General features: G+C 48.0%; 6 protein-coding genes across 6 annotated transcripts; 3 read left to right on the forward strand and 3 right to left on the reverse strand.

Moving 5' to 3' along the window:
* Positions 1 to 33: 33 nt before the first annotated feature.
* BU24DRAFT_482068 (GroES-like protein) lies at positions 34 to 1,428 on the forward strand (the record flags this gene model as incomplete). Its single annotated transcript, XM_033533221.1, has 3 exons — positions 34 to 311; positions 370 to 1,106; positions 1,161 to 1,428. Exons 1-3 carry the CDS (start codon positions 96 to 98, stop codon positions 1,426 to 1,428), a joined length of 1,221 nt encoding a protein of 406 aa, XP_033382903.1. The 5' UTR covers positions 34 to 95.
* A 130-nt stretch (positions 1,429 to 1,558) lies between these two features.
* On the reverse strand, positions 1,559 to 2,456 carry BU24DRAFT_482070 (uncharacterized protein; the record flags this gene model as incomplete). The annotated part of the gene is made up of 1 exon (XM_033533222.1): positions 1,559 to 2,456. The coding sequence occupies one exon, from the start codon at positions 2,454 to 2,456 to the stop codon at positions 1,614 to 1,616; it is 843 nt and encodes a 280-aa protein (XP_033382904.1). The 3' UTR covers positions 1,559 to 1,613.
* Positions 2,289 to 4,209, reverse strand: BU24DRAFT_216585 (uncharacterized protein). Its single transcript, XM_033522006.1, has 5 exons — positions 3,946 to 4,209; positions 3,025 to 3,858; positions 2,757 to 2,966; positions 2,570 to 2,703; positions 2,289 to 2,514 (listed from the first exon to the last, which is right to left on the reverse strand). The coding sequence occupies exons 1-4, from the start codon at positions 4,054 to 4,056 to the stop codon at positions 2,617 to 2,619; spliced, it is 1,242 nt and encodes a 413-aa protein (XP_033382905.1). The 5' UTR covers positions 4,057 to 4,209; the 3' UTR covers positions 2,289 to 2,514; positions 2,570 to 2,616.
* A 216-nt stretch (positions 4,210 to 4,425) lies between these two features.
* BU24DRAFT_410303 (endoribonuclease L-psp family protein) lies at positions 4,426 to 4,902 on the forward strand (the record flags this gene model as incomplete). Its single annotated transcript, XM_033525982.1, has 2 exons — positions 4,426 to 4,537; positions 4,595 to 4,902. The coding sequence occupies 2 exons, from the start codon at positions 4,426 to 4,428 to the stop codon at positions 4,900 to 4,902; spliced, it is 420 nt and encodes a 139-aa protein (XP_033382906.1).
* Positions 4,903 to 5,895: 993 nt separating this feature from the next.
* Positions 5,896 to 7,555, forward strand: BU24DRAFT_463347 (maltose permease; the record flags this gene model as incomplete). The annotated part of the gene is made up of 3 exons (XM_033532109.1): positions 5,896 to 6,043; positions 6,099 to 6,348; positions 6,406 to 7,555. The coding sequence occupies 3 exons, from the start codon at positions 5,896 to 5,898 to the stop codon at positions 7,553 to 7,555; spliced, it is 1,548 nt and encodes a 515-aa protein (XP_033382907.1).
* Positions 7,556 to 11,020: 3,465 nt separating this feature from the next.
* Positions 11,021 to 12,896, reverse strand: BU24DRAFT_423481 (general substrate transporter). The gene is made up of 2 exons (XM_033528263.1): positions 12,547 to 12,896; positions 11,021 to 12,486 (listed from the first exon to the last, which is right to left on the reverse strand). The coding sequence occupies exons 1-2, from the start codon at positions 12,740 to 12,742 to the stop codon at positions 11,069 to 11,071; spliced, it is 1,614 nt and encodes a 537-aa protein (XP_033382908.1). The 5' UTR covers positions 12,743 to 12,896; the 3' UTR covers positions 11,021 to 11,068.
* Between the last annotated feature and the right edge of the window lie 860 nt (positions 12,897 to 13,756).

The following is a 13,756-nucleotide window of genomic DNA, read 5'->3' on the forward strand; positions in this document are numbered from 1 at the left end:
GCCCTATTTCATAACGTCTGCTCTATCCAAGTGTGTGGCGTATGGGGTGCTCTTATTCTCATATTTGCTAGAGCCGCCGGTGACATCTTCAGACCATGAGCAACAGTCCTGCTTCGAGTGCAAGCTCTGCTACCGCCTATGGAGATGAGTTTTATCAATTGCCCCAAATATGTCCTCCACCCACGCAAAAAGCCGTAGTGACTTTTCAAGTTACCTCAACTTTAAATCTTGCCGTCGCGACAATACCGGTTCGGCAGCCACTCCCGACCGAAATTATTGTTCGAGTGTGCTACAGTGGGATCTGTCGCAGTGTAAGTAAAACCGTCAATAGAAAGCACAAAAAGCAATGCTGAAAGCAGATATTTCCAGGACGCCACTTTCTCGAAAGGACCCCTTCCAGGATATCCAAGCGTGGATCATATTGCAGGTCACGAAGGAATCGGGCAGATTGTCAAGGCTTGTGATTCTGGGTTGTTGGGCCGCTTTGTCGGTTTGAGATATCTTGGTTCAACCTGCAGGCACTGCGAGTACTGCCTTGCCTGTATACCGACGTCCTGCCCACATCAGAAGAACGCGCCAAAACAGCTATCAGGCTGCTTTCAGGAGTATCTGACGGTCGAGACCAAGAGTGTGCTGTTGATACCGGACGAAATAATCAGTAGGGTTAAACAGCCCGAAATCTTGTGTGGCGCCTTATGCTCTGGGGCCGCGGCTTTGATGGCTCTGCGAGCGGCAAACTTGGCGATCAACAAAGTGGTCGTCGTCATCGGAGTGGCTGGTAGTATTGGGAACTACACTGCAAGCATGGCTAAGAGAATTTTCGGCGCCCAAGTCATAGGCGTCGATGTCGCATGGAAGGTGGAGGAGCTACGCAGACGTGGCTTCAATGACTACGCCGACATACTACTGGCGGGGCCATCAGACGAAGGAGATACCAACGCAAGTAATTTACTCAAGAATGAAATTCTTAGGGCCTGCGGGAAGTTGCGACACCAACATGCCATGACCAGGGCGGCTGACGCTGTCATTGTTACTGCCAGCTCGGCGGCTGCGTTCCAAAGAGTGGAATCATACGTGTGCGATGGAGGCTGGATCGTTTGTTCTGGGTAAGTCATCCTGATGTAACACAACATCGTGACAACGGCTGATTATTTCTACAGCGTGCCCTACGGCATGCAACTGTCTATTTCAATCCACGATCTAGTGGAGAGAAACATCCATGTCACGGGTTCTCTCATGGGAGGGCCATCGATTTCCCTGGAGGTAATGAGATACATCTGCAATGGCCAAATCCTTCCAATGACATCTTTCGTATCCTTGGAAGAGATTCCCGAGCAACTAGAATTGATTGTCGAGGGTAAAACATTTGGCAAGGTAATTGCGAAGATCCAAGAGCCGATCGACGCACCTTTTATGAAACAAAGATAACATCGTCGAACGAGTATCTCATTATAAAACTTTATTCCAAAATTTCGGGTCAACGTTTGCATGCTCGTGAGATGATCAAGTGGTGCTTCAAATCGTACATGGAATGGTGTCATTGGGACGCTCGACAAGGCTAACATCTCACGGTAGCATACAAGCGTTTATAGTACAAACTAAAATGATTTTACCTATTGATGTCCTTCATTTTGCCATGAGCTGCCCATTTCCCAAATTTGTCCATCGGGTCCTATTTGGCTAGCCAAGTCCCATGAAAGTGCATCAAAGGCGCCAATGTCGAGCCATCCGACGTCTGGAAACGTATGTGCTGTAGATGCATTCCCCCAAAGATCTTGATCAGGTATTGGCGGGTCTTGCAATGCGATTTCTATGCTTATATCACTGGAAGCAACTTCGGCTTTGCTACCCAGGTGAAGTTGATCCGGCTGGTCTATGAACGTGCTGGGCATGGTGTTGGGATCAACCACCTGTGCATCGTCGCCACTAGCAGCCGCTGCGGAGTTCTCTTCAGTGGTCCCATCCTGAGATTTCCGTTGATTGATCATCTTAGTCAGAGTGCGCCAGTACCGTAGAGGCGGGCCCCAGGAGATAGACAGCTCGTGTAATGTTTGCAAGCACCCGCCAAGCTTCGTTCTATCCGCCTGAGGCCATGTTCCTACTGGGTCGTCTCTAACCAACATTATTACCAAGGCAGCGGTCAACGTGCAGTGGGTTGCTGTCAGAGGACTTCGACGAAAGCTCCCAAATACCTCGCGATATCTCTCACCAAGGAGGCAGATTTCAGTCGCAGCCTCAAGGCAAGCGGATGAAGCCGCCCGAAGAACTTCGTTTGATTCGGGGGCTTCACCTTTCCCCGAACGAAGGAATGGTTTCGCAAGTAACACGACAGAAGTATAGTAAACCATATTGAGAACGCACACCTGCGGAAGAAGAGGCTGATCTCTGTTGATGTTGTTTGGCCTAATCTTGAACTCTTTAGAAAGCGAGTAGTACCAGCCTCTCAAGGTAAACATGGTCGAGTCAAAAAAGGCCTTTCTTTCCGCACCCGATGCGAGCCTTTTGGGTGCATATCTTAGGCAGTCATTATCTGAACACCGATAGAGATGGCACATTCAGGCTCACTCACAGGTGTGTTAATATTTTTTCCAGTATTTGGCAGTGCGTGGCCAGTGCTCATTGTAGGCGGATCAAGTCTTGCTCATGATCGCCTGTATCTCTGTCTGATGTCGGTGTGGGTAAAGGCACTGCGGCTTGGGAATCCTTTGTCAATAAGTCAGCACAGTCCTGCACACATTCAGGGCGTTTTGACATACCAGCATCGTGCAGACCCTACCAGTGTAGCTGGCGCCCAGCTTGTCATTGCAATAAAGTGCCCAATAGATCTGCCTCCTGAGACGCACCTCATCCGATGTTAACGGCTCCATGCCAGCAACCGTTCTGCTATCAATATTTAGGCCTATGTCAAGGATTAATCGGTTTGCCATGCCGTTATATAGCCAACCAATGCTTTCGGATCCAATTCCCTACGAGGACATTCGTCAACCACGCTTGTCGACATGAGCAGCGGCTGTCGTGACTTACAATGAAATACAACCCCAAAATCCCCAAAGATTGAACTGTAGTGATGCTGGGGTTCTTGATCTCGGCTTGCAGCATGGCCTCGGCAGCCTCAGCATATACTATACCGGCTGTGCTAGGATCATCAGGGTCGCTGCGGGCGTCAGCTTCATCCGAGTAACGCGAGGCCACTGCGAGTATACAGCATACCAACAGGGGGCTAGAATAGCGCCCATTGGTTTGCAGACTTTTACGAAAGAGCTTTTCATCGACAAGTTGTAGCCACGGCTGCTCCCAATGAAAGTAAAGGTCAATGAGCTCTTCTTTTACTTTCGATAATACAAAGTCGTCTATGATTGTTGCCTCCGTTGGGATCGGCTGCTCTGGCCATCGGTTAAAGTGCGAGATCGAACTAGGACTCTGGAAACTAATATGTGACGAGGATTCTTGTCCTGGAGATCTTGAGGGGCTATCTCGAGAAGAAGATATCTCTAGACGGCCGCTCGTTGCACCATAGAAACGTGCTTCCGCTGATATCTGCTCATGTTGATTCAGTGGCTCGTCCACGTAAAAGGCACCCTCCAAATCAGCACACATCTCATGAAATACGGTTGAAGAGGAGTAAGCTGCAGCAGATCCCTCCGCAGCAACCTCTGTTCGCTGGGAATGAAGCTGGGCAACCGATGCATCGACGTCGATGGAGTGCATCCATAACACTTGTTCAAGGAGCTTAATGCGTGCCTGTAATAGGTCGACATAAGATTTGGGAGCTGAACCCCTGTTGTCCGCTTCGCTTGTGAAGACACAAACCTTTCCGAGACTCAGGCAGCGGGTACACGTTGGCTTCTGGCCGCAGCACTGCAAGGGGGGCTCCAGCGGCCCACCTTTTGGTCAGCCCCGGAATATCCATAAACGCGGATTGTAGATTGCTTCCAAATCACATACCTTGGCTCTTCGGCGTCGACACTCCTGACACGCGCGGGAGGCATATTTGCTGCGCGACCCCGTTGCCGCTGCAGACCTACGACCCGCGGAAGGCGAATTCCTAGACTCCATCAGTCCAGGCGGCAGATCTCAATTGTATCGGAGCGAATGGAGTTCCCAAAAGCTGCTCGCAACGGACTATTCTGTTCAAAGCGATGCAAAGTTTCAGTGCACGAGAATATAAACGCCGTACCTGAGCGGGGGTATGACGATCGCCTCCAGCTGGTGCACTAGTGCTTAGGCGGAATGTATATTCCGCCCAAACTGGAAACGGCCAAATGGTGATTCCATATCGTCGAGGTAATCGCGGGCGAATGAGTTATTCTTATAAATAAAAGTATATCCGCGCACGATCTCGCATCTATAAAGTTTCATTTCCTACAGATTCCCTCCACAAACAAGCAAGTCTATATCGACTTTTTCAGCCACCACCTTTTCGCAATGGCTCATCTCCAGTACTACAGTTACGAAGGCGTTGGAACCACCAACCGGGAAAAGTATTCTTACAGCCAGGCTGTCCGAATCGGAGACAGAATAGAATGCTCTGGCCAGGGTGAGCATTCTCGAGCACTCGTAATGTCACCATCTTTGTAAATCTAACTACCCACAGGTGGTTGGCATGACGACTTCGTCTTCGAGAAGGAAATCAATGCTCAAATTGACCTTGCTTTTGCCAATGTTGAGAAGAACCTGAAGAGCGCAGGTGGTAAGGGTTGGTCTCAAGTTTTCAGGGTCAACTCGTACCATGTGCCTCTAAATGATGAGGCCTTGACTGCTATGGTCAGGAACTTCAAAAAGTATATGCCTGACCACCAGCCTCTTTGGACCTGTGTTGGGGTGACGAGACTTGGCGCAGATGACATGAGGGTTGAGATTGAGGTTGTTGCTCACGATCCGAAGGATACCACATCCGCATAAGGGGGTGAAGACGTAGTGGAGTGTTCATATGTGCTAGTTATAGCAATAAAAAAAGAAGTAAAATTGTTAGAATACGTTTGGACACAAATCATGTTATATGGATACAATGAAGTGCTTCTTGGACTCTCTCACATCGAGCACAGCTGTAGAACCTGATCTCAATGGCCATTTTCACCGTTTTCAATGCAGAGGAATAGCAGGTTTATTATTCTGCAGATCTTACCTCTATTGTATTGACACATTACAGATCACCGGTGGACTTTGCTAATTGCGAACTGAAACTCATGGTAAGAGAGCATGGCACTTCTAATACGGCTTTCAATTAGAATTGTCTCAAATATTGGGCAACACACAAATGTATCTCCATTGTACGGTGTCTCAATAGTTAGGTACCTTATCTAACCAATGGCTGAGAGCCTCTCCGGCCGAGAGTCTCCCCTAGCGCTCGTTTACAGCTGCAAATAAACAACATCTGATATCCATCATCCTTTCCAGCACGCTGCCTAAAAGTTGCCTTTGATCGGCTCTAAGATTGATATCAACAGGTCAGCCGATAAGGCCTGGACAAGCCATGCATTACTCCAGACCGTCGATAACGTTACTAGACTGCTACTCAAGTTCGGTATAGTGCCTGGCGGGATGCAAATTCCGCGACTTAAATTGAGATCATTAGCTCCTGATGTCTGGAGCTGCGCCTGTTCTGGTCCCAAGTCACTGAGCGGAATGCGAATACCGCGCGCTTATCTCCAATCCCAATTGTCATGGACGCCACAGAGATAGCGTGCGCGGATAATTGAACTTTCTGGGGATGTGAAGTCGGGATCTGGGGTCCCCGTTCGGTAATCGAGGGCAAGATCAGAGTACAAAAACCACCGACATCATGCCTTCAATTTGCATCTTGCTCAGCAACCACAGCACAAACAGAGTCGTTCGCAGAATCGTTTAACCCAGGAAACTTACTCTCCATCACTCAACCAGTATCATTCTGATGCCATGTCGCTCTCTAGCGAAAAGGGAGCTGGCAAACACGCTCTCGAGCTCGTAGAGACTGGAGCCCAGGCACAAAGTGCTGCTGCGACCCCTACAAGCTTCGGCGCACAGTTCAAGTATCTTTGGAGATCAAAGCGGACAGTCCTTGCTGGTATGCCTCCGTTGATGGCTACGAAATTTCTCTATACTAATTCCAGTGGTACTAGCTCTTGGCTGCTCTACGACCCCGGTTTTAATCGGATATGATCTCACTCTTATAGGATCGATCATAGCCAATAAAGAATTTGTTAAAGATTTTGGCGTTTTTGATAACTCACTTGGTCAATGGACTTTGCCAGCGAACAGACAGCTGATTTGGACGATTGTACAATTTGTTGCTGCAATCCTCAGTGCTTTGGGCTCGGGGCAACTAAACGATATTTTCGGCCGTCGTGTTTGTTTCTTCATAACTATTGGGTAAGATGTCTCCTAAAATCTCGTTGACGGCACTGACTGACTTTCTGTTTCCCTCAGACTAACTACGGCGGGTGCTCTTGTTGAACTTTTCTCTCCCGACTGGAAGGTTTGGCTTGTCGCTAAGCTGTTGATGGGTGCAGCGATGGGCTCGATGCAAGCCAACACGCAGACTTTCGTGTCCGAAGTCACTCCCGTCCAGATTCGCGGTTTCACTCTTTCCCTTTTTCAGTTCTGGATTATCCTCGGCTCTCTCATCGCGGCTTGCGTTCTCCAGGGGACCAGCTTGATCGGAAGTTCATGGTCATGGAAGGCAGCAGTCATCACTCAATTTGTACCGGCTGTGCTGTCTCTGATGCTGTTCATCCCATTCGTTCCAGAGTCCCCCTATTATCTTGTTTCCAAAGGCCGTGTGGATGACGCCCGCCGAGCTCTGGCACGGATCCGCGATCCGATCCACCACGACGTTGACGCCGAGCTCCTGGAGATACAGAACACACTTGAGCACGAACGTCAACAGAACTCGAACACTGATAGTTCATCCTACCTGGAATGTTTTCAAAAGACTGATCTTCGACGCACAATGCTGGCATGCCTACCTATGTTCATGCAAATCATGCTTGGCTTTCCGATCTGTGGCAACTACCTTGCCTACTTCCTTACCCTGTCTGGAGTTACAGATGCATTTCTCATCACTGTCATCTCTATAACCTTCTCTATGCTTGCTGCCATCTTTGCATTTGTCCTGATCGAGCGTGTCGGCCGCCGGCCACAGCTTCTCGTTGGTTCATACGGGATGCTGGTGTGTCTGCTCGTCATCAGTCTTCTCGGCTTCTTTGGCCGCGGCCAAGTCTGGAATAGCCGTGCACTTGCAGCCTTCTGTATCATATGGGCCATATTCTACTATTCCTCAGTTGGTGCAGTTGGCTGGACCATCGTCGGCGAAATCTCCTCGTCCCGTCTCCGCGCTAAGACAACATCGCTCGCGGCTATCTCGAACTCATTTGTCAATATGGCCTGGTCTATCGCCATTCCCTATCTTGTCAATACTGAGGAGGCAAACCTGGGGGCCAAGTCTGCTCTGATCTTCCTGGGAATTGGTTTGGTCTTAACCGTTGTCGCCTTCTTCACTGTCCCAGAAACCAAGGGCAAAACGTTCCACGAACTAGACGATCTTTTCATTGCACATACACCGGCAAGAGAGTTCTAAGAAGAATTGCACCCTCTCTACACAGAGACTTCCAATAGCTTTGTTTTTGCCAAGGATACAAACCTGTAATTCAAGGTTACCTCTTGCCTGCTTCAAGACCCACGGCGAGGACAGGAAATGCCTGTGTTAGTTAACAATGCAGATATAGGAGTTCGAATCTTCTTACTAGAGGACCACTGCGTTGTAATTGAGCCAGATCCGTCGCTTCCTTAAATTGTTTTTATCTGTTTTGGTTCCAAGAGGTCAAGAGTTGGACTTTGTTGAAATAAATACTATCAATCTTTCCGTAGCTAAAACCCCAATTGTACATGCTAGTATATACTTGTAATAGTATCGTTCATAAACATGCGAGTAGAAAATAAGGATGGTTTAACATAGAAATGAAATGACTGCTTGTTAATAGATGCTACTAGGTTAACTATGATGTCTGTAGGCCAATTTGCACCTTGCAATGGTGTAATGCTTCCTCCCCATTTGCTCGAACGTGCGTTGAAGTGATGTGGTAGGCGCACATTTCATCCACATAAGCACAGTGATAGCGACCAACACATGCAGTTGTCTCTTATGGACTCTTATCTAGTAAGGCTAAAAGTTTTCATGGTTAATTGTGCTGCTCACGGACTATAGGTTGCATCAAACCCGAGGTCTTCCAGTAAGGTTGGGGTTCTTGAGGCTTTGGGTGAAGTTTTCATTACTTTTCCAATGCCTCGCATACTCACTATTTCCAGCTACCTTCTTGATTGAGCTCAGGAACAATACACTTATGCCAGACAGTACTGTGAAATGAGATCAAGTCGGTAGTTCGCTCGCAGATCGATCGGATCCTCAAGTCGCTTCACGAAATACGCTGCGTTGAGACATACAATGCGAGTCTCATCATGCTCTGATATTGCATGCCTGATAATTAAAAACATTTCTCGCAGTCTTTGCCAAAAGTCAATACAGTTTCATCTTACTATCTAGAAATGGTTGGTGCTGTACCACGATGGAAGCTGATTAGGGTTCACCAGATGTGAATAATACTCATCGGGTACCTTGGTCGAGAACACGAGTTTGGGTATCTTATAATCTTTTTCACATACATATGGAGCTAAATATATAATCTTTAGCAATCGTTTCGGATATTCCAGTAGAAACGTACTATGTTACTGTTATCTACGCTTTGTAATTATGTAGGTAGCGAATCAGTGACCAGAATCAGACATAGAAATCGTTTGATGGTACTATGGAGCATACATTCAAAGCCATTAGATTGATAGTCCATTATGATAGTCTTTCAATAATTCATTCCACATTGTGTTGTCCACTGACCACGAACGAGCAATCTGGGTAAAGAAATCAAATGTCGCCACACCAGGATCCACCATCAAAGACTTTGATAGCAAAATACTGGTATCTAAGGGTTGGTAAGTACATCATACTTGTCTGTCTGTTTCTGAAATGCTTTTGCGTTGCCGTTCAGAACCAAAATTGGTAAAGTCGTGAATTAAAGTATGTTTTCAATAATGTTAGTTCAAAATTTCCAGCATTCCTAGGCACGTGTTGTCTTGTTTTATCAAGACCACGTCAAAAAGACTGTATATATTATACATAATGGCATGATACTCATGAGACCAAATCCTTTGCGTTCTTGTGATTGTCGACCAATGGTCATAACTACACTGACCCAGAGGGAAACTATAGTCGGTTGTGAGCAAAGTCATGCGGACCTTACATCATAGGTAATGATTCCAAAGGGATGACAAACGCAGAGAGTACTCCGGAAGTGCTAGCAGCATGAATCAGATACAGCGCTCAGCAATTCTACTCGATGCTTGTGGCGAACACGGAGAAGATGGCATGTCTGGCCATGAAAATAATCGCGTGATGCGAGCTCCACCTCTGGTTGGAGGTTCACGACGATGTCGTCAGCAATAGTGCAAAAGAAGGAACTTTCAAGAGTTATCGTGTGCTCACTCATTGCCTGGAGCAGTTTTTTACATCCGGGTTTATCCGAATACGATCTGAATTGTGCGGTCAGGGGATCTCCTTTCCTAGACCACAACATCTCCCCCATAGAGCAAAACTTAATCTTCATCCAAACGCTACATCCCACATTCTCCCCACACTAAATGTGAAAGTTGACTAGAAATGTCAGAACGTTCGCTACGAGACAAGGAAATGCCTACCCCACCAGCGTGGGGGTTAAAATACGAGACCCAAATAATAGCGACCCCGTAGAAAGCCCAAAACTGGAGAAGTGTAGCGGAGACAAAGTCTTGGCTCCCGGTAGCTTTCTGTGCTTCAGCCGCAAATTTTCAGAGAGGATGGCACTAATCTTTACAATATCATCGCATGTGGAGCATGATAGAATTCGGCAGCCTTACCTAGGATGTATGTATGTCCGCTAGTTGATTGATGCCGACAGAACAACGCATAACCACCCTACTTCGATATAGAGCCGATGTCATGCAGGGGATGTACGGAACAGTTGAAGCTTGCGACATTTTTCGTCCTTGTAACCCCGGATGACGGGTCAAACTCTCTTCCAAGAGAATGCGAGGTGTCCCATCGTTTGTCGCATTTAACACGAGGTAGATGATATTTACCAAGTTACTGTTTCGACTTCCCCTGTTCTTCTAAGAACCGAATGGAGTCCCCACCATAAGTACGTGGAGAATGCGGGAGAGTGGCATTATGGTGCCCCACTGGGTCTCCCATCGCCATGCGAGGCGATGGATCCGTAGCAGTAGTGTAGAAATGTTGGTTCGGCAGCCGATAACGCGAAACTAACTGTATGTACAGGATGTCTATGATGGCATTTTGGCATGTAATAATACATCGTTCACCTTCGGAAGTAGGAGCCATCGCTGCCGTACCTGTAATGTGTATAGTAATCCAGCATCCTATAGAGAGTGTTCTCGTCCTTGAGAGACTCGGCGCCTTTGCAATAGTAAGCATTTAATGCCCCTGGTGCGTCGGTCTGCTGAGCCCGGGGTTGCCGTCAAAATGCAATTGCCCAACCAGATACTCTAGTAGGTTCGTACAATTGTTGGGTAGGGGGTTGGGCAGTTCTCGATGTATGGCCGCGAATGTACGGAGAATAACTTTATTAGGTACCTACAAACCCTAGCTGGCAAGAGCAACGATGTATGCAACTCAGTGGCTTGCAGGTTCACACTTGTGTCTTGCGTTACAATTACAAAGCGAGAACTGGATGTAACGCCTCCTTGCTGAATGCAGATCCTTCCAAGATCACCAAGGCTTTTCTACTAGAGCCAAGTTCGGCAAGCACCTTTGGCGAATCCTTCGAAAAAAACGCCACCAATCCGCGGCGTATCTTGTTTCTACGTCCATGTTAGATTCTCATAGTGCACACAGATCTCATGTCACGCACAGGAAACACGATACGGAAAGCGAGTGATGATTTTATGAGGGTATGCTTGATTAATTATATACAACTATCAAAGTATCTTTGTCTATACCCTTATAGATACATTGTGTTCGGTTGAATCCTATAGTGCCAGTGTTGTTTTAGATAGCCCTCTCCACATTTGTAACAGTGTTGTCCTTCTCGGTGAGCTGTCCGTCTTTGTCCGCCATCTGCTTCTCGACGGCAGCAACGGCCTGGTCGGCAAGTTCCTTGTCCTCGAACAAGAAGGTAAGCTCCTCGAGCGTACGGTTGTAGGTCTCGGGGTACATGAAGAACTGGAAGGAGAACTCGAAGCAGATCCATCCGCAGTAGATGGCGAAGAATTTCCAGTCAATCGCAGTCAATGCCTTAGGGTTGACGTTGACCGAGAAGAAACCACCGAGCTTGCCGAAAATCTGCTCGATACCGATACCCATAGTTCGCTGGGCGTAGGGGAAGATTTCGACCAGGTAGGTGTAGGTCAGAGAGTTGTTACCAATGTTGTAGCAAGGGCTGTAGGCAAAGAAGAAAAACAGAGCGGCAATGCCAGCTGGCTTGTTGATCATATCGTGGTCCTTGGCGAATCGAAGGCGCTCGAATGAGACCGTCATTCCAATGAAGGCGAGAAGCATGCTAGTAGAAGAAAGCATGAACATCCAACGACGGCGGAAGCGGGTAACGAGGAGAGCAATGATGGTGCCGTTGATGAAACCCCAGCATTGATTGGCAATATTGATTCTGGTCTTTGCATAGTTACTCTTGTATCCCATCATCTCAAAGAGAAGGTTGGAATAGTAAGAAAGCAGTGTGTTTCCACTCATTTGAGTGAAGAGACCAAGGAAGGCAGAGATGATCACACGGCGACGCATACCGGCGGTGCGGACCATATCCATCCAAGACTGCTTAGAGTGCTCCATTTCAAGCTTAATGGTGGCTCGAATCTGGGCCATCTCAGCTTGAACAATGGCGGACGAAGCATCACCCTCGGCATGGTACTTGGTCAACACGGCGAAAGCCTCATCGTCACGGTCCTGGCTGACCAACCAACGAGGGCTTTCGGGAAGAAGGAAGACCGTGCAGACCTGAAGCAACGAAGGGCAAATTTGAAGCAAAGAAGGAATGCGCCATCCCCAGTTACCCTTGATGTCAGAGGTCTTGATGGAGATACCGGCGGCGACGATAGCTCCGATGAAGTAGGATGAGTTGAAGAGCGAAGTCAATACAGCACGCTCTTTGGGGTAGCCAAGTTCTCCAATGAGGGAGGATCCAGAGATAATGGCGAAAAGGATTCCAACACCGAGAAGCATACGGGCGATGATATACATGGCGACATGCTGCGCGAATCCCTGCAGAAGGGCACCGACGATCATGATCAGAGAGCCCGTCATGACGGACCATCGCCTACCGAACTTCTGGTTGTACCAGGGAGTGATTGGTACAGCGAGAATAGATCCGAGTTGGTAGCAAGAGGAGATGAATCCAAGGAGACCGGCCTCGATAGCCCAGTCGCCACTCTTGTTCTTGACGCCGTCTCCAAAGTCTGATGTGGTCAGCACTTCTACTCGGAGATGAAATACTTAGTCTGACAACATGTACATACATTTATTAAAGGGCTGAGAGAATTGAAGTGTGTTGATGAGCTGGGAATCAAATCCGGAAGTCATCTCAACGCCCATGCAGCACAAGAAGAGCCAAAGGTACATGAGCCTCAGATTAGGCTTCTTGTACCAAGGAGTCTTATCCTCCTCGACCATACGAGTAAGGATAGGGTCGGAAGTTCCATCAGTGACTGCCATTTTGTCGGTATTGGACACTGTTGTTCGCAGCTTGCGAAAGCTCAGTTGGAGGTGGCTCAAGGTGTGACTTTATACCACGCACGAATTTAACATGTCTTGAACAATTCCCATTCCCCGGATCCGTGCCCCACGCGCCCCGGCATCAACATTAACACCACCCCAAAAAGAAGACCGTGACATGACAAGGTATGCCCACGCCTGGGCGGAGAAGCTGGCCGTATATGCCGTGGCGAAGTCTTGATGGGACTTAGCGTTGTGGCCGAGACTGGCGATTGGTCCGCGTACCGGAACCAGTTCTCTTCCATCACCCATCAGTACGAAACTAAGCATTTTGGTTGCCAGGAACTCAACTGTATTTTCACAAAGGAGGTAAATACATTCTCATGACGTCGAAGTCCCCGGACTCTCGTTTGTTGTGCTGGAAAATGTTATAGTAGAATCGGAAAGTCCGTATGCAGCGTATAGACAATTCTTGCTTTGTCGGGTTCTCCTGCTGCCGCCCTGCATTACCCCTAGCTGCTTGGCCCGTATAACCTTTCGCCGCAAGTTGACAGCAAGGTGACAAACTCATTAGTTGCGAGATAAAGTGGACCTCAGTATCCTGAATTGGAAAACCTTCGGTCACATTACATGCGAGCATTGCAACTCTTCTCGCTGGCTAGTCAGATGTTTCGAAAATTTCTTGATTCGCCCTAGAAGGTCCTAGGACCAGCTTAGCTCCGTTTCCATGTCTGCCTTTCTGGGGAGACCTGGACAGATTGTTAATGGTAGCGAATACCCCTCGGGGGGGGACCTAGTTCTTCGTAGTTGTTGTAACGTACCCTTGCGCGCGGTACTAGATTGTTCGGTGTGATCAAAACGCGAGGTTCGCTCGCTATTTCGGTGCATAATCATGCGTCGAGAACTGAGGGTGACAGCCTTCCCTTGTATGGTACAGTGGTCCTTCTGCTGGCCAGCCATGATCGTCGATGGCCAGGCTACCGTTTTCTTAACATAATTTCCTGTTTCTCCGGA

Source organism: Aaosphaeria arxii (assembly GCF_010015735.1).
Source record: "Aaosphaeria arxii CBS 175.79 unplaced genomic scaffold BU24scaffold_5, whole genome shotgun sequence".
NCBI classification, from domain to species: Eukaryota; Fungi; Ascomycota; class Dothideomycetes; order Pleosporales; genus Aaosphaeria; species Aaosphaeria arxii.

Coding starts and splice junctions, on each gene's coding strand:
- BU24DRAFT_216585 (XM_033522006.1), bottom strand. CDS start 4,056: ATGGAGTCTAGGAATTCGCCTTCCGCGGGTCGTAGGTCTGCAGCGGCA. Junction 3,859..3,945: donor GTCGACGCCGAAGAGCCAAG/GTATGTGATTTG, acceptor CCCCCCTTGCAG/TGCTGCGGCCAGAAGCCAAC. Junction 2,704..2,756: donor GTAGGGTCTGCACGATGCTG/GTATGTCAAAAC, acceptor TTATTGACAAAG/GATTCCCAAGCCGCAGTGCC.
- BU24DRAFT_423481 (XM_033528263.1), bottom strand. CDS start 12,742: ATGGCAGTCACTGATGGAACTTCCGACCCTATCCTTACTCGTATGGTC. Junction 12,487..12,546: donor CTCTCAGCCCTTTAATAAAT/GTATGTACATGT, acceptor TGACCACATCAG/ACTTTGGAGACGGCGTCAAG.